The sequence below is a fragment of the Lissotriton helveticus genome, chromosome 11, assembly GCF_964261635.1.
Source record: "Lissotriton helveticus chromosome 11, aLisHel1.1, whole genome shotgun sequence".
Classification (NCBI taxonomy): Eukaryota; Metazoa; Chordata; class Amphibia; order Caudata; family Salamandridae; genus Lissotriton; species Lissotriton helveticus.
Genome location: NC_136072.1, coordinates 238231238 through 238254241, shown reverse-complemented (window position 1 = coordinate 238254241; position 23004 = coordinate 238231238). Strand labels below are relative to the sequence as shown.

The window sequence follows — 23004 nt, the reverse complement described above, 5'->3', positions numbered from 1 at the left end:
ACTTTAGGGTGTTCGGAGACCGAAGGTTTCAATTTCGGTTTCGGTTTCGATTTCTTCAATGGCGGCTACGCCGAAGTGTCCGTAGCCGGGCCTGGAGGCGGGGCTGTGGATTTTGGGAGAAGGTCTTGGGTAAGGCCGATAGGCGATCCCTCGACCTGAGCCTTAGTAAGAGTTCGAACGGGGCATAGCCCGCCCTCTGAGCTATCTTCCATGGCCCCATAGGCCTCATCGTCGTCTCCTACCTCGTCGACGACGTCTGCTACAGGTAGGTCTTCGACATCCACTTGAGGGTCGTCTGCGACGTCTTCCGCTGGAGGCGAAATCTGCAGGTGTTAGTCTGCTTCGTCGCTGTCGAAGATGTCCACTGGTGCCGGGGCCGACTGCCGGGCCTCCATGCGCGCCACGCGCCGAAGCCGAATCGTTTTCTTCGAACGAAACCTGGAACAAGCCATACAGTTGGCTTCATCGTGGTCCGGCGACAGGCACTTATTGCACACCGGGTGGACGTCGATGTGTGGGTACTTCGATCCGCACACGGGACACTTCTTGAACGGGCTCCGTTCCATGTCGCGTCGTCGAGGGTCTTGCTGCGTTGACTGGGCCTCGAGCTCCAAGAGTCACGCGACTCCCAGAATGTCGAACTCGGAAGGCGAGTCCGAACAGAACCGGGCACCGAACGCAAACAATACCGACGATAAGATAGAAAGAAAGGCCTTTTGGCCTCGAGAATTATGTTGATTCCGAACTGAGAGAACGAAAGTACATCCGAACCCAATGGCGGAAAAAAACAATCTGGGGATGGAGTCGATGCCCATGCGCACTGTAGTCCAGGGGAGGAGCCACCTATCTCGTGATACTTCGAAGACTCTTCCAGGACAACAATGTGCAATCATCCGGACCCAACACTAGGCGGCGATCTATGCTATAGATATGAATTCAGCAGCCCACATGCCTCGAACATTAAAATTCGTGAAAGGGAGCATGTTTGGGTGAATGTGAGCGTGAAACCCATGCTCTCACAGTCTTGTATCATATCTGGTTTGATGCGTCCCTTTACCTGGTCTTTAAGAATAATGGCAACCCCCCCCCCCCTTCCGGGGTGTCCTATCTTTCCTCAAAATATAGTATCCTGGGGGAAGTGTTTGCACCACATCAGGCTCGGCATCTTTGTGCAGCCATGTTTCCGTCAGGAATAGGGCTGCCGGCTGTTGTTCGGTAAGTAGGATGTTAATTTAAAGATGGTGTTTTGGCAGGGACCTACAGTTCAGCAGAAGTAGTTTAGTTTCTGAAATGATCTCTTTATTAATCAGGTGCTGCCCTGGGAGGTGCAGTTTAAACTGACAGTTGTTACATATTTTACTGCCAGAGGTAGGATTTCTGCGGTGTTTGCAATTTTCATCGATAGGTTTCCAGAGTGATTTTAGGTGGTTATCGGAATATGTCAGGCGCCCTGAGCTTGGTCCAGGGGTTCTGGCCCCTGGTCCCGTCCTGGCGCAGGCGTGCTTGCCTTTGGCGCATCTTCGGCGCGCCAGCAGCGCGCCCGCTACGCGTCTGCGCTGCCATGCGTGGATTAACCAGAATTGTGAATGATAACCCAGTGGAGTGTGGATAGACAGCACTAGGAGAGTGGTTGCCCTGAAATCTCGCCTTCCCAACCTCCCAGAGTTGTACCAAGACATCACCCTTGTCATCAGACAAGGCACAATCTGTGCTGCATAAACACACTGGTTTGCTCCATTCTTTCTTTATGTTGCCCAATACTATTGCCAGTCCTGTATCACTTGCCAAGCACACAATATTGGGAAAAGAAATAGAGCCACAGCAGCTACTCATCTACTTCATCTGAGCTTTTCATACATCTGCAGATGGATTTTATATCAATGCCTATATGCTGTTCATTCGCTCATATTCTAATGACTGTTAATCTTTTCATGGGGCTGAAGTATACCCTTATACTAGGCAGACTTTATTGCTGTGGAAAAAGGCTAATTTGAGATTTCATACCCACGTTTTGGGTCCAAGTTAAAGAGTCCTCCGTAGTTCAGAAATTAAGAATAGCCTTAGGGATCAAGCAACACCTCCTTTATAAATACCTTTTCAAGGCATCTAGAAGAGCTGAGCAATTTATTTGTACTTTGAAAAATAAGCTGGTCAATTCAAGCCATTCCTAAGGCTAATTTCAAAGGGGGGGGGCTCTTGTTGCTCCCACCAATTTCTCCACCGTTGCTTAGATTGCATTTGAATGATTTGAGGTCCGACAGATATCCCGTCCACCAAATAATAAATCCCATAGGATATAATGGTATTTATATTTCGGCGGATGGGATATCCTTCATCGTGGTCACAGAGTAACCCAACCACCAAGATCTAAATCAGGCCCTTAGTTCTTACTGTGCAAAGAACGTATTCACGGTCACCACAGCTTCTGTTCTCAGGTTTGTCTTGCCCTTCCTGTTCGTCTAATCGGAGACTGTCAAACTATAGTCTGGCAACTGGATTCACATATACATTTATCCATGAAAGTCCATCTTCCAGCCCTGGTGGAATGGCCCCTTCCAAGTCCTGCTCCCACTCTATAAAAGTGTGTGTAGTAAGGTTTCTGGTAACTGCAGACCAGTCAACGTGATGTTGGTTGTGAATAACTAAACACAATCAGTACTGCTTACTACAAACATCATCTGCAGTGGCTCAGGATCGAAGACTCGATTCAGTGCAACTACTAAGCAGACTACTGACTATCTAGATCCCAACCCTACTGCCCCTGCTGGAACTGTGACTCAAGGCTTCTTCTACATTACCTGTTCCGATTTCATAGAATCACAAAAATACAACAGCTAAAATAGTTGTTACAGCTGCTGCGCTCTCTCGCAGACTTCTTTGAAGAAAAACAAAGTGCAAACATCTGGGCCCAACACTAGACGGCGATCTATGCATAAGCATGTGATCTACAGCTCACATGCCTCGAACTACCAGTACCTTGCCCACAGCCAACCTTCAGAAGCAATGCTCATTGTACAGTGAAAAAAAACATCTATCTGCATTTCTTGGAGGTGTACAAACAGAATCTTAATCTTTTAAAAAAAACGTTTTATTGAGAGTTTTGCCCGGTATCACAACCAGGCTTGGTACAAAACGGTCCGTGCAAAACACATAATGAGACACACAGACATGTTTCATAACAACTTGGAGCATGAGATATTCTCCCCTCACCGAAAAATTCATGATGTTATGGCCTCGAAGGAGTGTATCTTCCCATCCACGGACCATGGGCGAGGGAGACACGGCTTTAGGTGCCTCCCCCCAGTGCACGGCCCACTCCTTCCAAATGTTGTAATGTTTCTGCGGGCACCCCCTGGCCTGGTAGACCAGGCACTCCAGGACCATGCAATAGTCAATCCCTCTTGCCCATCCGTCTAGAGAAGGGGCCTCAGCGTCCTTCCATGCCTTTGTAATGTTTTGTTTGGCTTTCAGCAGGCCCATCCAAAGTAGCACCCTTTTACTTCTGCTGCCCCCTATATTGTTCGCAATGTGCAGTAAAGAATTTTAGGTCTCTGGGGACCCTCCAACGCAACACTTTCCCCAAAGTTCCCACCACTCCTTTCCAGAAGTGCAATAAGGCCATGCAGCATCAAAAGGTGTGTAACAGGTCCCCTGTGGGATCATTGCAGCGCAGACAGCACCCTGAGCTAATCAGCCCTTTCTAAACAGGTGTGTGAGGTGTAATAATGTAGGTTATATAAGATGGTCAGAGCCCACCACAGCTTCCCTGGGAGTGGTCACCTCATTCCAGTCCTCATCCTCAAGTGGCCCCAGGTCTTGAGCTCATGCCTCCCTCACCTTTACCATGAAATCCGGCAGATTCACCAGCAGCGTCTGATACAAGACGGTTAGTTTGTGTTCTTTACTATTGGTAAGTAGGATTTTCACCTCTTGGGGTGAGTATTCCAGAATTGCAAGGCCTGTTGGTAAATAGGTCATGAGGACACGCATGTGATTTTCCACCTGCAGCTCGTAAAAACTTCAGATCCTTTGAGGATCCCATCTCCCAGGGTTGTTATGCCTATGATATCCCATTTGGCAAATCCACGAAGCGCTGACACCTGGGGGAGTCTGGGCTCCTTCCAGTCTTCTCTGCTGCTTTCCAAACTGACACTACTCGAGTAGAAGTGGGCAGGGGCCACTGTACTTTGTTGCTGTACAATAGGTGTGGAGGCAGTCCTGACCCATGACTCATCCCTAATCTCCATAAGCCAGGTCCCCAAACCGCTCGAACCACAGAGTCATTAAGCAAAAATAGACAAGCAGCTATATTACATAGCAGCAGATCTGGGGTGTCTATGCTGTCCTTGAAGATGAGCCTGCAACATTTCTCAAGGACAATCAGGGGCACTCCCCCACTCCACAGGAGATCTAGTATGAGAGCGTTGGCCCTGGCAGAAAAGCCCCGTCCCACCAAGAAGGGTTAATTTTGAAGGTGGTATAGGAGTCTTGGGAGGGAGACCATTTTGAAGATAGCTGAACGGCCAAGCAGAGATAGCGGGACGGAGGTTCAAAACTTCACATTCTTGGCTAACCCCACTAGCTAAGATTGAAGATTGGCCTCATATGCTAGGGCTCTGTCCTCTGTTATGCACACTCCCAGATATTTGAACCCCAGTTGGAAGCACACGCAATTCCGGGGCCCATGATGTGACCGGTAGATGGAAGACTTAGCTCTGTTCACACAAACCCTGGAGTAGGTCCCAAATGTGTTAAGTTATTTGCAGGGTTCCAGGACCCGACTTAGCTGGATTGCCCAAGAATAGAAAGACACCAACTGTAGACAAGGAGATTCTGTTGCTGACCGTCAGGGACCACAGGAAGCTACAAAACAGTGCATCCACTCTTACTCAAGCCCCCAAGGGCTCAATCGCCAGTGCAAAGAGCAAGGGGGAGAGTGGGAAGCCCTGTTGAGCACCTCTCTCTATGTTGAACCAATGGGACACGGCCAACGGGCACTCTTGCTTGAAGATCAGTCTATAACAATCTGACATAGTTGACACATTTTTAGGCTCAAAGTGAAGACGTGTCAGTAGCGCAAACATGTAATCCCAGTCGAACACCTTCTGGAAGTCTACCTTTAGCAAAGCCTGGTGGCCCAGTAAATTAGCACTCATCTCAATAGCATTGTGGACCCTCTGATTGTTTTGTCTGGTGGCCAGATGGGGCATGAACCCCGACTGATGAACAAGATGCTCAATCATACCGACAGCCTACTGGCCAGCACTTTACCCGCACCTTCACCTCTATACTCAGAAATAATATTGGTCTGTAGTCCTCACAGCCGGATCCACACAAACCTGCAGCTCTAAGATCCCTGGGCAGCCCACCCACCTGCAGGGCCCCCCCCCCCCAAAAGGTTTGCAACAGAAGCTGGCCCAACTGGGGCCAGAGGAGCCTCAACAATTCCACCGGAATGCAGTTAGGCACTGGCACTTTACCCAACTGAAGCTGTGTAAGGGCCTCCCCCAATTCCTCAAGCGTGACATCCACCTATAAGAGGTCCTAGTACAGCGGATCCAGGCGTGTCACAGGAAGGTCTGCCACAAATTGTTGTTGGTCGGTACAATGTCCCTCCCGGGCTATAGAGCTGTTGGTAATACACAGTAAAACCTCCTGCAATGGCTTCGCTGTCGGTCACATGCAAGCTTTCATCAGTTTCAATACAGTCTATAGGATCGCCAGCGGGGCAGGGTGTGCACAACCAGTGCGTTTTGCTTGCCTGGTCCTTCTACTGATATATTCGACTGAGCATAGCCGTCCATGCCTCTCGGGCCTTCTGCATGTGTCTGGGTATGTAGGGAGTCACACACAATCTAGTCTTCCGCTATAGCCATATCCCGCTGCTCCACCTCAAGTATGTGGGACTCCAAGTCAGGCACAATTTGTAGTGCCCGCCCCGCTGATCTTTGTTGTAACTAACAATCTCATCCCTCATGGTGACCTTCAAGAACTCCCAAAGGACACCAGGGAAGTTCACCGACCCGTGGTTTTCTTAAAAAAAAAAAATGCAGACTTGTGTGGCGACAAGCCTCACAGCCTCATTCTGTAGGCACCAGCAACTTATGTGCCACCGCCGCAGCAGTCGAGTCAGTCCCCCAGGCGAGGTCAAGCAGCAATGGCGAGTGGTCAAACAACCCGCTCCCCAAGATTTGGACAGTTAGCACTCCGTGCCCCTCCCTGTTTAGGGAGAAGAAAAGATTTGAGGCAGGAGAGTGATCTATGCCTGTTCAAATAGAACGTGTAGCAGCGCTCAACAGAGTGATGCACCCACCACACATCAATGAGGGACATATTATGCAAGAAGGGGGGGGGGGTAAGGTCAGGCTATCCCTTAACGAGGCCTAAGTGGAGGAATGATCTAAACCAGGGTCGCAAATCCCACTGAGATATCCACCCAGGACCCATGGGGCTGCGGGGAGCTCCATAAAAAGGTGACTTACTGTCCATACAAACTCAGATGTGAGGGGCGGAGGAATACAGACATGAATAAGGGTGTGCAGTGACCCTTGTAAAGTCCCACACACTGCCATGTAACATCCCTGATTCTCATGACATACCCTGGACCCAACAAGAGCTGCTTTCTGCCATATAGCGCCCCTGTCACCTTTGTCTAAATCCATACCCAGATCTTGTGACCACTGTGCGATATATCCAACCTTCGTTGGAGTACCTACCTATTCCTAACTCCAGCAATTACGACCTTCTGCACAGTCTAATGAGCTATTCAGCAAGGTTTACCGGGGTGCTACAAACACTTTTCTTAATTACTTAGATATTCTATTTTGTGTTCTATGCGGGGATCTTGTATTGATCAAGGTTTGCAGGCACTGTCTTTTGAAAATGGGGTACTATGATCCTCTATCCAGTCTGATCATTTACTGCTTTGCATCAGCACCTCACGCCTACGCTCTGGTGTGAATACTTTAACAAATATCGGTACAACAATTAGTAATTTTTTTCCAGAGGCATCTAAATGTTTTTCACACTTCTGAATTTCTTTATCCATTGACAAGCCTAAATACCGTTGTCTTCCTTCGAGAAGAGAAGATGTGGCATTGTGAGTAACTCCTATTGTACAGATAACTCAGAACCAGATTTTGTGATACTTGATCCTTTGGAATATTAAACCTGTAACGCATGTCAGGCCAAATTCTCAATTTTGATTTACCTTTTTTTGGGATTGATATTCAAAACTCTGCACCATCCTAGATTAAAACTGAATTTCAATAGAAAAATATGTATTTTTCCTGACATTTTTGGCAATGTTCTCCCATTTTGTGCTACTACCCACCTGACCTCCCAGCTTCAGCTTCTTTAAATCGGATTTGTACATGAGACCATACTTACTATCATTAGATCCCATGCTAATTAGGTCATCGGAGTCCACATTGTACACGACAGCTGCCTTGTATCCAGCCTGCTGAGCGTTTAACACCTGAAACACATGCACATGGATGACCACTCCGCTGCACAAATTAACAGCATGCTCATGCTTTTCAACCATTTCAATTAGCAATTTAAATATACACTCTTTGTAAAATAGCGAAGACACATCAGCAGTTATATTAGGACTGTCAAAGACAAATGTGTGCAATGTCCCTAAGTCCATCTGTATAGCACACTCAAAGAATCCAATGTGTATGCTATCTTTAGGAAACAAGTTAAAAATGAAAGCAAATGCAAACAAAAATGATAACTAATTATACCCAAAATTGTCTGGTTCAAATTTCTTTTAATGATTTAAATCTTTATTCATTATAAACAGTACCACATACACTCGCCTACATCCAGCGGCCAGTGAGGTACAGAACAGGGTAGTACAGAGGTATGCGGGGAGAGCAAGGAAGAGGGGGAAGGGCAAAGAACAGGGGGAAGAGCTAAGAACAGGGGGAAGAGCTAAGAACAGGGGGTGATCTCCACAACCAAGGAGAAGGGTATGGCGGTAAGACGCAGTTAGGAACTGGGAGGAGGGGGTATTCTCCGCTGCTCAAGCACCTAGCTGGGAAGAGAAGGGTTCTCCCAGTTGGGCATTACAGGGCATCAAGCTCAGGCTGGACCTTCTCCATTTCAGTGGCCGAGAATGGGCTCCAATTGCTTGGGTGCAGCAGTTTATCATAAATGATGCAGTAGGTTTTTCTATGCCAATAATGTCCCAGGTTGATGCAGCCAGTCCGCATGCATGGGCAATAAATTAGTGCCCCACTTGGAGTTGATAACCTGTTTGGCTGCACGCAGTGTCTTAGTAATAGCATTGCCTTTATGGGAGTTGATAGGTTAGTAGATTGACAAGTCCCAGCAGGGTGTTGCTGTGAAAGGGTGGTACATCAGTTTCAAATAATTTCATTACCACCCTTCAGGTCCTCATCCCAGTTTTTTTTACATTTGGACCAATGCTAGAGAAGGTCTGTCAGGCTGCCTGCGAGGCTACTGTCTCACTAGCAGTCCTCTCGGCTGCAAGACCTCCATTTTGCCACCCTCGCGGGGGTATATTACCAATAGTGCGTTGTTTTACGCAGCGCTTCAGTACCCGCTTCACCGAAGAAAGAGACTCTCGATGTGTGGAGAATATCGGTCCATTCTTTGGGAGTAAAAGTTTGTTCAATCCTCCTCCCATCATCATTGGGCTGGTGATTTGCTACTGTCTGACGGCTTATTTACAAACTTGTATATGGCCAAGAGCAAACCTTTGTCTCATTTTCATTACAAGCCACTTTTTGAAATTTGTTAGTAGTCTACTGGCTGCAGCTCGTACCTAGGGTTCGATGATCCAGTGCTTAACAGCTGTGTAGCTTCAAATCTCTTCATTTGGGAGCCCATAGTTGGTCTGTACCTGCTGAAACTCCATGAGGCCTATGTGGTCAAAAAGGTATTCAACCCTTTTGCATTGTGTGGCTTGCCGCAGTGGTAGGTGGGGCCTGTCTTACCCAGTGGGAATTCAGGGTTGCCAAGCAGTGGAGAAAAGAGGGAAGGTAGGATTTGAGAGGCCCTTGGAGAACTTGATCCTGTGTCATGCCCCTACTGTTGCCCTTCCAATGGATGTGATGTAGACTTCGGGTCGGTGTCGCTTGAGGAGCCAGGGCACTTTCCATATATGTATCCTGGAAATGCCCTGGTCCATAAAGCACCAATGTTTCTCAGTGAGTGGTCCGTTCAACTCCACCATGTAGCAGAGCTGGGCTGCTTCATAGTAGTGAGTAAGGTGTGGGACACCCAGACGTCCTTTTGGAACTGGCAGGTATGACCATTTCCGAGCAATACGAGGCTTCTTGATCCCCCAGATATATACCACCATCAAGTGTTGTAGCTTACTGAGCAGGTGCAGGCGAGGATGTAGGGGGAAGTGTTTGCATAACATACAATATTTTGAGCAGTAGTCTCATTTTCATTGCAGCTATCCTGCCTAGCCACGAGTGGCCACCCCGTTCCAAGATTGTAAATCTACTCAGGCTGTGGCTAATAGTTCAGTGTAGTTGGACTCCGGTGTTGTTCTGGGGAGCGGCAGATCTGGTGGCTGAGGTAGGGTGCCCAATGATTCGCCCACAGGAAGGGGCACTGGTGCTACAGGCAGAGCTTGTCATGGTGGGGTACATTAGGGTTAAGGGCTTGAGATCTTTATTTATTTTTTATTTATTTATTTCGGAAGTTTTATAGAGCGCAAACAAGACCCTTGCGGATATCAGAGCGCTTTAAAGTAAGTGAGGTTAATTATATAACACATAAAAAACAAGTAAGTCAAATATACATAACATCTTGTTCAATATAAAGTAAAGCAATAAGGTGCAAAACAGGAGAGTCCTGATGAGTCATGACTATGGCAAATACAATGATTGGGTTTAGTAGTTGGATAGCGGGTATGAATGTTCTCAAAATTTCCTAAGTCTGCCTTTTACTTCCTTTTTGAAAGATGCAGTGGAGGAGTTCAGTTTTGTTTATGGGGGTAGGGCATTCCATATCCTAGGCGCCATTCCTAAGAAGGATCCTTTATATGTTTTTTAGGTCGAGCCTGCCAATGCGCTTGCGCATTGAGCTTGCGAGAGATATTGGGGCTTAACCAGAGCTTAACCATCGGGCGATTCCATGCAGTGCCCGTGAAAAGCACATGCACATCAAAGCCACCAGCCTCCCTCCCACAGGCATCTGAAGCTTCCCCCCAGCGTGCGCTCTACCGCAGGCATTTCTCCTCCCCTGATTTTTCACTGCCCACGGCCTGCCGGCTGTACTTTCACTTTCACGGCTGCCAGGCCGTGACTCGCATTTATTGTCATGTCTGTAGATTACTCATACATAAGTTCATTTGATGTCACAAAGCATGTACTTTTACCTTTATTTTGTTAGTTTTTTAATGATACGCTGCAATCGCACAAGAGTACTTTCTTTATTACATGAGAATAATACATCCACACTACCGACACTCCACAATCTACTGCAACGCTCAGATTCACTAGCACTATCCGGCACAGGTCACAGAACTACAAGTCTTTCTTTCACGTAGTTCATTTTAGTTGAACGCTCCAGAATCACATTCAGGATACGCTCGTCACTTCCGGTTCGTCTACATTCCTTTCCGAGATCACAATCGGGCCATCGACTTTTCCAGACACCGTTTACAGGAAAGCATTGAGCACACCGTTTTCAAGTTCCAAGTAAGTTTTTTTTAACTGTTGCACGCCATTATGCTTACAGCATGCCATTATCCGCTCGCGGTAACAGTATCTTTGTCTCTTTCACAGATACAGAAATTTTGTAATTCACGTACACCATACGTGAGTATTTACTCATCTATTTACCCGGTTCCACATTTGCCACCTCGTCACCTTTGATCACTCCGCTTGGCGCGTTTTTTTACCCACTTGAATGGTATGATTACCCGTCATACTTCCGCATGACATGATCAATCTTGTGGTTTTATGGTGCCTCAATCACTCGTTTATACTTGTCGCACCCAACACCCGTAGTGCACCATCATTCTTTTCTCTTCGTCTATATCACACAGTCCAATAAATCCAGGACGCACACCAGTACTTGTTTCACTAGTTGTTACACTTTTTTCCGCCACATTTATCGTACAGGACATTGGTTGCACCAGCACTCCATGCGCACGGTTTACCTTTCTTGTCACGTTAAAACGCTTCGGACACACTTGCAGCCCCTGTACTACAGTATTCATATCTGGAGATCTCCACCAATATGTACTCTTGCACTAATTCATTCTATTTGTGTCTCCCGCTCATACCTTGTTGTGCCTTTCTGCACCCTGTTAGACTTGTTTTTTGTGCCCTTCTGCCGTCTGTTAGACTCGTTTTTGTGCCTTTCTGCCCTCTGCATCACATCATCACTCAGCGCTACCCCAGCATCACTCAGCACCACCACATTATCACTCAGCACCACCACATTATCACTCAGCACCACCACATTATCACTCAGCACCACCACATTATCACTCAGCACCACCACATTATCACTCAGCACCACCACATTATCACTCAGCACCACCACATTATCACTCAGCACCACCACATTATCACTCAGCACCACCACATTATCACTCAGCACCACCACATTATCACTCAGCAGCACCACTCAGCACCACCACATTATCACTCCGCACCACCACATTATCACTCCGCACCACCACATTATCACTCAGCACCACCCAGCACCACCACATCACTCAGCACCACCACATTATCACTCCGCACCACCACATTATCACTCCGCACCACCACATTATCACTCAGCACCACCCAGCACCACCACATCACTCAGCAGCACCACTCAGCACCACCACATTATCACTCCGCACCACCACATTATCACTCAGCACCACCCAGCACCACCACATTATCACTCAGCACCACCCAGCACCACCACATCACTCAGCAGCACCACTCAGCACCACCACATTATCACTCCGCACCACCACATTATCACTCAGCACCACCCAGCACCACCACATTATCACTCAGCACCACCACATTATCACTCAGCACCACCACATTATCACTCAGCACCACATTATCACTCAGCACCACCACATTATAACTCAGCACCACCACATTATCACTCAGCACCAGCACGTTATCACTCTGCACCAGCACATTATCACTCTGCACCAGCACATCACTCTGCACCACCACAGCACCACTCTGCACCACCATAGCACCACTCTGCACCACCACAGCACCACCACAGCACCACTACAGCACCACTAAGCACCACCACAGCACCACCACAGCACCACTCAGCACCACCACAGCACCACAGCAGCACCACTCAGCACCACCACAGCACAGCCACAGCACCACTCAGCGCAACCACAGCACCACTCAGCGCAACCACAGCATCACTCAGCGCAACCACAGCATCACTCAGCGTAACCACAGCATCACTCAGCGCAACCACAGCATCACTCAGCGCAACCACAGCATCACTCCGCGCAACCACAGCATCACTCAGCGCAACCACAGCATCACTCAGCGCAACCACAGCATCACTCAGCGCAACCACAGCATCACTCAGCGCAACCACAGCATCACTCAGCGCAACCACAGCATCACTCAGCGCAACCACAGCATCACTCAGCGCAACCACAGCATCACTCAGCGCAACCACAGCATCACTCAGCGCAACCACAGCATCACTCAGCGCAACCACAGCATCACTCAGCGCAACCACAGCATCACTCAGCGCAACCACAGCATCACTCAGCGCAACCACAGCATCACTCAGCGCAACCACAGCATCACTCAGCGCAACCACAGCATCACTCAGCGCAACCAGAGCATCACTCAGCGCAACCACAGCATCACTCAGCGCAACCACAGCATCTCACTCAGCGCAACCACAGCATCTCTCTCAGCGCAACCACAGCATCTCACTCAGCGCAACCACAGCATCTCACTCAGCGCAACCACAGCATCTCACTCAGCGCAACCACAGCATCTCACTCAGCGCAACCACAGCATCTCACTCAGCGCAACCACAGCATCTCACTCAGCGCAACCACAGCATCTCACTCAGCGCAACCACAGCATCTCACTCAGCGCAACCACAGCATCTCACTCAGCGCAACCACAGCATCTCACTCAGCGCAACCACAGCATCGCTCAGCGCAACCACAGCATCGCTCAGCGCAACCACAGCATCGCTCAGCGCAACCACAGCATCGCTCAGCGCAACCACAGCATCGCTCAGCGCAACCACAGCATCGCTCAGCGCAACCACAGCATCACTCAGCGCAACCACAGCATCACTCAGCGCAACCACAGCATCACTCAGCGCAACCACAGCATCACTCAGCGCAACCACAGCATCACTCAGGACCACCAGAGCATACCACAGCATCACTGGTTCTAATATGTTCTCTCAATGTTTCAAGCTTTATTACAAATGTCACAAAAAGATGTTAATATTTCACTTCTGTTCTTGGATTTTCATCACAATAAATTAAACTGAACATAATCTTCACAAAAGTTATTTACAAAAGTTTAAGCTATTGCCATTATAAATTACAATCACTTTTATTTAAGTATTAATTATTTACAAAAATTAAAAGCCATTGTTATTTGTAATATCAATACATCTAAGTCACGTAAATACAAAACATGTTGCATTACAAATGCTATAGGTGTCACATTTGCAAAAGGTATAACTATTGGCATTGTAAATGACAAAGCTATTAATTTAGCTATTTTCAAAAACCACATATAAATGCAAAAATTGTCATTTACAAGACCAATAGCTCAAACTTTCCTAATGCGAGACCTATTGCATTCCAAATGCTTGTTTCTTGTTGAATCTTTGTGGCTTCATTAGTAGGTTTTCCCCACTTCTTGTGGATCTTATACCACCAGATATTGAAAGTTTCTGTGTGAGATAGCTGGGTGCATTGTGATGTATGGCCTTTTGCGTCATGCATACTATTTTCAGGTGAATTCTGGCTTCAAATGGTAGCCAGTTTAAGGATTTTAGGTCAGAGGAGATGTGGGACCTTCTTTTGGAGCCAGCGATCAGTTTTGCTGCAGCATTAATAGAGGTTCTTAGGGGAGCTGTAGTAACTTTGGGGAGGCCGCATAGCGAGACACTTCCATAGTCTACCGAGGTATAACTTGAGCTTGAACCGCCATCTTGAAGTCATTGGTGGGCAGGAAGGGTTTCCTCTTCCTCAATGTATTTATCTGAAAGTTTGCTCCCTTAGTTGCGTTGCTAATGTGTTTCTGCATATTGAGGTTGCAGTCAAGTGTTATACCAAATGATTTCGCGGGGTCCACAATGGTTGGTTGAACGTTGAGTGCAGTAAGATGTTTGACCCAGTCATGCATTATGGGGACTTTGCTGGGTGGAGCGATAAGGAGGAATTCAGTTTTTAGAGAGTTCAATTTGAGGTGGTTCTCTGCCAGCCATGTTTGGGTGCTCTTAAGCGTAGAGTTAAGCAATTTACTCAGCTTAATATAAAAGGGCTGGTGGGGAGGTAGAGGAGAGGGCTGGGAAAGCGAGAACATGACTACAGCAGTATATAATGCCATCTTATGTTTCTGGTTGTTACGAGGGATGCCCTTAATCCATCCAATTTTCTGGCCCTGCTCAGAAAATGGCTCTATGTACAGGGTGAACAGGAGATGGGACGGAGGCAGTCCTAACAGGTGCCTACAGATATTGCAAAAGTGTGTGAAGTTAGGCCATTGACACTCACTCTGGCTACAGGGCCGGAATAACTGCACCAAACCCACTTTTGAATGTATGCCTGAGGTCCACTGTGTAGAGGATGTGCCCAAGGTAGGGCCACTGCACTCCGTCCAATATTTTTTCAGCGTCAACAGATATGAGGAGCTCAGGTATGCACGAGCAGATCGCTTTAGCTTTAAGATGGAGTAACCGCTTGGTGCTATTGTAGCAACCTCACTTTGGAATAAAGCATGGCTGGTCTGAATCTATAAGACCAAGCAAATTAGTCATGGTGGATTCGTGGGGCCAAAGATTCATTGTGCTGGTGGCTCTCGTGATAGGGTAGGCCAGGTCTTTTCCTCTGAAGAGCCGGTCAAGTCCAAGACCTTCCGGGCTTCAGTCACAGTACGGACGGATCATGTTTCACTGTCCTACACAAAGGTCAGGTGGAATGTGTTGCCTACTTGCATTTCATACCTTTGTCACGGAGGAGCCTAGTGGCGGGTTTGAGCAAGCTGCTTAGATGGAGCGTAATCAAAGATAGTTCTTGTATGGCCAGATTTTTGTGCACTTGAACTGGACAGTGTTCTTGTGCTGCCGCCATTATGGCTTCTTTCTATTTGCAGTAATTGACACAGGTGAGCATGTCCTGCTTGGATTATTTGCAGCTGATCACCTTTACAGTCTGTGAGTATGGTCAAGGACTAGGTCTTTCCGCTCCAGTTCTGGGAGAAAGTGGTGAAAGAGTGGGATAAAGTAACACTCTCTCCTGAGTCTGCGAATAGTGAGCAGGAGTGGTTTTCCAGGGCTTCAAGATGTATTTGTAACTCTGTCCTGTGGAACCGGAGTTTCAGGAGTTCAATTCCGGTAACTGTTGAGCTCCTCCTCGCTGGCGTCACTGTTATTCTCTAAGGTGGCCACCTGGTGGCCAATCTCTGTGATGTTTGAGATAACTGTCAGAGATAACTTTGTCAAGGAGGGCCGCAATATCTTCCCTTATTTTGTCAAACAGGGATTCCATGAAAGCTCGGGTAATGGAGGTTTCCACCTTGTCTGACTCTGGGGCATGCGCCTCGTTGGGAGTAAAATCCCTCGGTGTGCCCGCTGCTCAGATCTTGTTATTTTGAGGTGACCTTGGCAGACCACTGCGTCAACATGGCTCCCAAAGGGGCGCTCCAAGGGGACGGCCCAGGGTGGCAGAGGACCCTATGGTCTGTGCTTAAAGGGGGGCCCCCTAACATGAACTGGGTGATCTCGCTTTGAGTTTTTTCGGTTGTAACCGATGGGTCACACTCCCGCCACCCCTTCTCAGGTTAGGGGACCCTGCCCAGAGAAACTTGAAGTGATGAGTGGAAGAGTGGGTCCACAGCCCGATCCCAACAACTTGATCACCCGAGCACTGCGAAAACGTGGTAAAAATGAAAGTTACTGCCCCCACTCAGACCGCAATTGGGGGGCATGGCGTGTTCTGGGCCACAAATGACCCCATTCATGAACCCTATGCTAAGGGCACCCTAGCAGCTGCACTGTAGTGCTTCCTCCTTGCAGTTAACTCTGAGAGTGGTCTACAGCCTCACTGTCTTCAAAGGTAGTGGGGGACAGAGCAATGTCAAGTTGGGTGAGTTTCAGGAATAGGGCACATAACACTCACTGCGGAAGCGAGGCCTGTGCCCTGTCAGTCTCTGGCCAGAAGGAGGTCTTTAATGCAGGCTTCCAGATGTGGGGCAGGTGCCTGCGCAAGCATGTGGCTGTTCCAGTCAGTGGAGGAGGGGGCACCATGCAGCCTCTGGTTGGTGCCCCAGCTCGTCCTCCGTGGCACCTGATGAAGATGGGAAGCTCGAGTGCAGCGTGCAGGGCGTCTTCAGAGCTGGGGTAGAGCTGGGCCCCACTGGCCTTTTGTGCGCCACATGGGTTGTCACCTGCGGCCAGTGCAGCTAGGTTGCAGAACCTCCTCCAAGGACCAGGATGAGAGAGGAGCCCAGGGTATGATGGGATCGGCGCCCTCCCCTAAAGTTCTGTGGCAAGTGGCTCCCCAGGTGAAACGTCTCACTCACCAGGCAGACTCGAGAAAGGCCCCATCTTAGTAACCCGCTGCAGGCCATGCAGTGAGCCGCGATCCCTTGTGGTGGACACGTCCTCCAGCTCCTCTAGCGTATCCTTGCCTTCAGGGTAATTTCCTCCGCCTGCTGCCGGGTGTCAGGCAATCGAAGGCGGCTCTACGATGAAGGCTGGAGAACGGAGCGGCTGAGCTCAGCAAGAATGTTCCTACATGGCAGCCATATTGCCCACGCCCCATCAATTATTCTTTTAAAAACATATACAAGGAACACATTAAGTAATATTTCAAAGGTTTATATAATTATTTTCTCTCCTTCCACACAGTTCCGCTGCAAGCCTCTGAGACTCCCTTCAAGACAATCTCACTAAGCAAGTTCATATAAAATAAGTCTTTAAGCAAACAACTATGCTTGGGAAGATGTTATTTTTAAAACTGCTCTTTTGATTTGTTTTAGGAGTAGGACTATATAACAGCCTTTCTTGCACTTTCCTCAATTACAACAGTGCCCTGGTGAAAGAGTCTGCATACCTCAAGATGTTCACGCACTCATCGAAAACATCAGTCATGAAAGACATCTGTATGGCTAGTGACATTTAGCTTTTGCAGACTACATAGAAACATAAATGTAATGCTACTTCAACACGAAATACTTATTGTTATAAATGTAGTTAATGTTAGTGGTTGTCTCATTATGGATCCTCGTCCATTGGGCAGCGTTGGCATCGGGAACCAAGATAATTTTCTGAAAAGCCACTGCTCTCTTGCATTTGCATGATGGGTTCTTCCAGGCTTCAGTTCTATTTAAAGCTGACTGGCTGGTAAACAAATATATATGCAAAAAGCTGACAAACCTAGCTTCGGGCTGTCACTTACATTATATCCTAACTTGGAAGGCTTCAAACCTCGAAGATGCCTGATCTCCCATTGTAATAATCCTCCATTCATTACCACCTTTCTACCATTCTGTAGGCAATGCACCTCACCCTGGCACCTTTTTTTGTTCTGTAGAGGCTACCTCACTCCTGGGGTACGAAGGCAGGACATCAAGGATTTCATGGCCTTCTCAGCATGCAATCAGCCAGACAGAGTATTAGGCCTTTTATTCACAGCGATGGTGGTGGTGGGGGATGACACAGTACTGTTATATTTCACGCATATGCTGACTGACACCAAAGCATACATCCTTGGCTCTCAACAGGAAACTAGTTTACATGAAGGATTTTCAGACAATGCGGAAACACTTCCAGCCTTTCAAACTCAGAATCTGCTGTATTACCTAAACCACTTTACCCCTTACTCATTAAGTGAAAGTGGCAGTCCTAATTTCCAATCTTATCAACAATATATTGGCCTTGGCAACTCCTTTTATGAGCAACACTACACTTACACAGCAAAACTACATTGGTTATAGACAGAGATAAAAACTAAATGAGAATGAAGAAATGCATGCCAAGCTAAAGGTACCGGGCCATTCGCCCTCCACCAACCAACAGACCCTTTACAAGCCTATAAAGAAGATATCAAGCAAAAGGTTTCTGAAACGAATTGAAGAAAATAATAATTGTTTAAGGAATGACTGCGTAAATATATCAAAGATGCTTAGACCCAAGTAATCTCTGCATTGATGGTTGTTGTCAACTTACTTTCAACATATACCACTGACTTCAGATAAGCAGAGTGATGGAATCCCGCCCCCCCCACCCCCCCTGAGTCTCACACTCGCACAGATGATGCCATGGATGGACCTAATTCCATGGATGGAATTAGTTGAAGTAACAACCACTTCACTCGTTACACCAGTTGCGAGAGAATGTCTTATTTCAGTTGGTAACTTGGGTAAAGGGAAAGAGAACAAATAGGATGTTACCTGGTTATTATCTATCAACAAATAAAAAGAACTGGGACTATAACCAAACAGTTACTGACTCTTAAAGACACTATTGTAATTATGTGAGGTAACCATTGCCTTGTTCAATAACTAACATTATACTAGTTTTGAAGTTTGCGCAGCTTGTTGCCCTGACTGTGGCTAAATTGTTACTGGTATATAGTAATCTTTATTCCATACGTTCAGAAAAGTGGTGCTTCAACTTTACCTATTAAGTTCATTAACTGCCTTTAGGTTCTACCTTCACTTCTATGCTGAATTTACTCTCTAACTCTTCAATCGCAGACTCAAAGTTCAATCAAAGTTTTTCGATCTCTTTGTTGAAATAGAAGCCCATCATAACAGCCTGTGTTAATTCCCAATAGTGATTGACAGCCATTCCACAGAACTTTCAAAGGAAACTTCCCTCTGTAGATTATCTTTCAGTAAGAAGTCATAGCCCCCAGATTGTCTCGGTGTTGTTGCAGAATAGCTTATGTTGATGGTGATTGAAACTGGTCAGACCACTTTCGAAGTGTTATCTTGGATGTGGTAAAAGGACAAGAGGTTATCAGTGAGCAAAAATCAGGCAAGCTTGGAAAGGGTCTTTCCAATATTTGAATGGGTGTCTCCAAAAATTCAGTTTGGGATCGGGCTTCAATGTCCTCCCCCTCACCACCCAGAACCAGGGTTCAAGGAATCTGCTCCAATGTTGTGAAACTGGGATTGGCTATATCAAAATAGGGCTGTACAGCTTTAAAATGAGCAAGCAAATATATTTTGTCCAGCAAAAGAGAGGATCTGGAAGATTATGGCAATAAGACAATCTTTCTGAGCACACAAGAAAGGAAAACTTTGACAAAGGGAGAAAGAAGGGATGAAAAAGAACCTGTCGGAGTAAGATACAAGGCCATAAGTGGCATGATGTGGAATCAAGCCTGGACACCCTTGGTTCTCGTCAACACTGGAATTCAGCAGTGCAGGAGGAGCGCTCTGATCGAACAAGAATGGGTAAGTAGTTACACGCCATGACATCGCCAGGCGAACAGCGGACTTCCCTTTTGTTCTGCCTCCTTGCTTGGGTCTGTTGTGATCCGGCCATCATAGCTTATTGGCAGCTGGTAGACTCACCCACCTTCTTCCACCTCTCCTGTGCCTTCACAGACCCAAGGGAGGCGGGAGAATGCTGCGCCTACACCAACTGCCTTCGCCCTTATCAGCACCGCCATGCTGTGGTATGTATGCCATTCCCATTACTCCTGTACCCATGAGTATATGTTGGAAACTGGGTTAGATGATTTTGGGACGCCATATACAACTTACAATTATAGCTAGTTGAACTGTGAGTAACAGGTATTTTTCATCTCAGGATTCTGAGTGACTCCTTGCACAGCTCGAGCTTTGCTCTTGTTGTCCTAAGTCACTCAGAAACCCTTGTTGAAAAACATTCCCATTATTCAGTTATCCATCTATTCTATACATGCTGCAAAATCTTGCTATCGTCATGCATAAAACCTTAGTCTTTAGGGCTCAATTACTACTCTGGTATTCTGATATTCTTTTGGCCATGACAGAAATATACGAGATTATATTTTTTGATTGACTCACAACATAAGATAATTTATCTAACATTTTACATAGATGTTATGATTTTGCTATTCCTGTTTGTGATTTCATGTCATCACTGGAGGTTAGACTTATGCATAACTCTTCAGTGATATTTCAATTTGCAAAATTCTCCTTCGCTGTACAGGTCTTTGATTGTTTCCCTTACGTGAGCCCCACACAACCAATAACTGAGTCAGACCACCGAACCATATTTACAGAGCAACTGAGAGAAAAAAAAGACTGAACATAAAGAAAACACATACCTTAATATCGAAGTTGCAGTCTAATCTTCTAATTAGCACAATGAAAGTGCTGGCAATATTTTCCTTTGGCAGTGGCGGTAGGGCTATTGGCTCACAAGCATTCTCAGGCTTTGAAACTATTAAAAAACCCTTAAAACAAAACATTGCACATGGGTGATCAGTAATGTCTAGATGTCATACAACAAAATCACTACTGTTCAAAATCTTAACGAAACACATTTACTGTGGCTCTATTCATGTTTATCTAGATAGAACAGTTTATATCTGACGATGTTTTAAATAACCTTGTTGAACATTTCAGCAAATGTTGACAGACACATAGCTCATCTAGAAATATTTAAATCACATTTGTATCTGAAACTGTTATCATCAAATCACAAATATACACGAAACAGTCGATCTCATGTGCATCCTGGGACTTTGTTTTCCTCCTCCTCATAAGAAGTCCTAACAAAGCTAGCACTTGACCTCCAAACGCAAGGTCAAGCCCTGACCACGCAGGTGGGAAGTAGCAAATGCACAATTATTCAAGCATTTCCTTTTGTCTTGTATTTAATAGGATTTATACCAATGCATTTAAGACCACGACAAAAGTCTCATTTTTAAATCTGTTCAAGCACCTGAGGAAACACAACTGGATTTCAAACATAAACCAGAGATCCTTCATCCTTATTTCTTTAAATTCATTCCGATACTGGATATACTTTGACTATATTAATGTATTTTTGTTGGATTGCTATTCTTCTTGATTTCTGCCTATTAACCGTAGTGTGCCCAATGCCCCTTGGTCTCAAGGTGGGCTGTATTAAGTGTTTTAAATAAATGTTTTGAGCAAGCGGTTCAGTAGTCAGGGTTATGTAGGAGAGGAGAGAGTGCGCAGTCCAGCCTGGTGTCCCCGCAGAGCATTCTTTTTTGGACATGATTTTATTTGTTCTGAGTCTTGAATTCATGTTTTTCATACAGGAGCAAAACCCTAGCTTGAGTCACGCCATGCTACATTAAGTGTTTTGAATAGAGTCAAGTCAATACTCATATATAAAGCACCACAAACCAAGGGTGTACAGGCACAGGTTCACCACAGACTGATGTTAAATGGTCCAAACAAATGGTATCAACCTGTCTCTAAACTGATCCAGCACGCCAACCTCCTTCAGGTCCACCGGTATCTCACTCCAACATTTGGCAGACACCATCAGTAGGATTTTACAACCCCCCACCCTAAAGATTTAGTCCGAAAGGTGGAACCTCGAGCCAGACCCTACCCTGAATTCTCAGAGTATCATTAAATCTTTAAAGAAGTTTTTCGAGTTCCTGCCCACTGATTCTAGAAAGACGGTGGCAGTAGCCTTGATATCGCGTTTAGATTACTGCAACGGCCTGATGGCCGGGGTGAAAAAATTTACGCTAAAAAAACTTCAGAGTGTACAACACGCAGCAGCGAGGTTGGTACTTAAATTACCTAGAAGATCCTCTGCTTCTGCTGCGCTTCAGACCTTACACTGGCTTCCGTTACATAAGAGGATCCTGTTTAAGCTCTTGTTGACCTCCTTTAGAGCTCTAAATAAGACAGGTCCGAAGTATTTTATGAGACGTTTTTTCTCGCTATAACCCTCTAAGATGCTTGAGGTTGTCAGGTGGTAATCTAATTAACATCCCTAGATTCAAGTATAAAACCAAGGGAGGTAAGACCCTCACGGTACAGGCTTCCAAGGCTTGGAATGCCATGCCCCAATACCTTAGACTCCTGGCGCAGGACAATGCCTTTAGGAAGCAACTAAAAACTTGGATCTATGGTTTGTCGGACGGTTTTGTAATGGCGGCCATCTAGATTTACTTTTGTATTTGTACACTGTCTTAGCGCCAGGATGCTCCTTTCGGAGCGACAGTTAGCGCTCTATAAATACCACATACAAATACAAATACAAATACAGAGTGACGCAAGGTTTTAATGCAGTTCGTCAGTGAGCTAACCCTTATGGTAAGTAAAGTCGCTGGAAAGCCTTGGCCCTTGAAAATCAGATGAGGCCAAATCCTGGAGAAGGTCTTCCGCATCACAGATTCCCAACTACACTAATTTAAATTATGTGCCATTATTGCACTAGAGTCGAACACATGGATTTGTGATGCACCACTCTGGTGCATGTGATCCATCGTTATTATTCTTTTGCTGACTTCCATTGAAATGATCTCATTATTTGAAGATGTGAACAGCACAATAAGCCAGTAGTCTCAAGTGATGGTTGACGGTTAACCTTGCTTTTAAGCCAATAGCATGGCCCATTCTTGAACCTTAAAGTCTCTGTTGAACTTGCCACAGTAGGCTCAAAGCATTCAGAGCACTGTTGGTCAAAAAGGCAGGATTGGGCAAATAACGTGACATGAGACCGTTTAGCACACACAATGCCACTGGTACACCTGCTCTAGTGATAACGGCAAGAGGGCGAAATTAGGCACTCCTGTGAAGACCATGTGCTTTATAGGTACGCGGTTTGAAAGTGGAC

At 46.4% G+C, this 23004-nt stretch overlaps 1 protein-coding gene across 2 annotated transcripts in view; it reads right to left on the bottom strand.

The window, feature by feature from the left end:
- The window catches only part of RNF13 (ring finger protein 13), a 229919-nt gene that overhangs the window by 110247 nt on the left and 96668 nt on the right, over positions 1–23004 (bottom strand). For both annotated transcript variants that reach the window (XM_078668038.1, XM_078668039.1), the window contains exons 4-5: positions 20504–20632; positions 7390–7477 (exon numbers count right to left, since the gene is read on the bottom strand). In XM_078668038.1, the coding sequence (XP_078524164.1) occupies positions 7390–7477; positions 20504–20632 (217 nt within the window). The remainder of the gene's footprint in view (positions 1–7389; positions 7478–20503; positions 20633–23004) is intronic.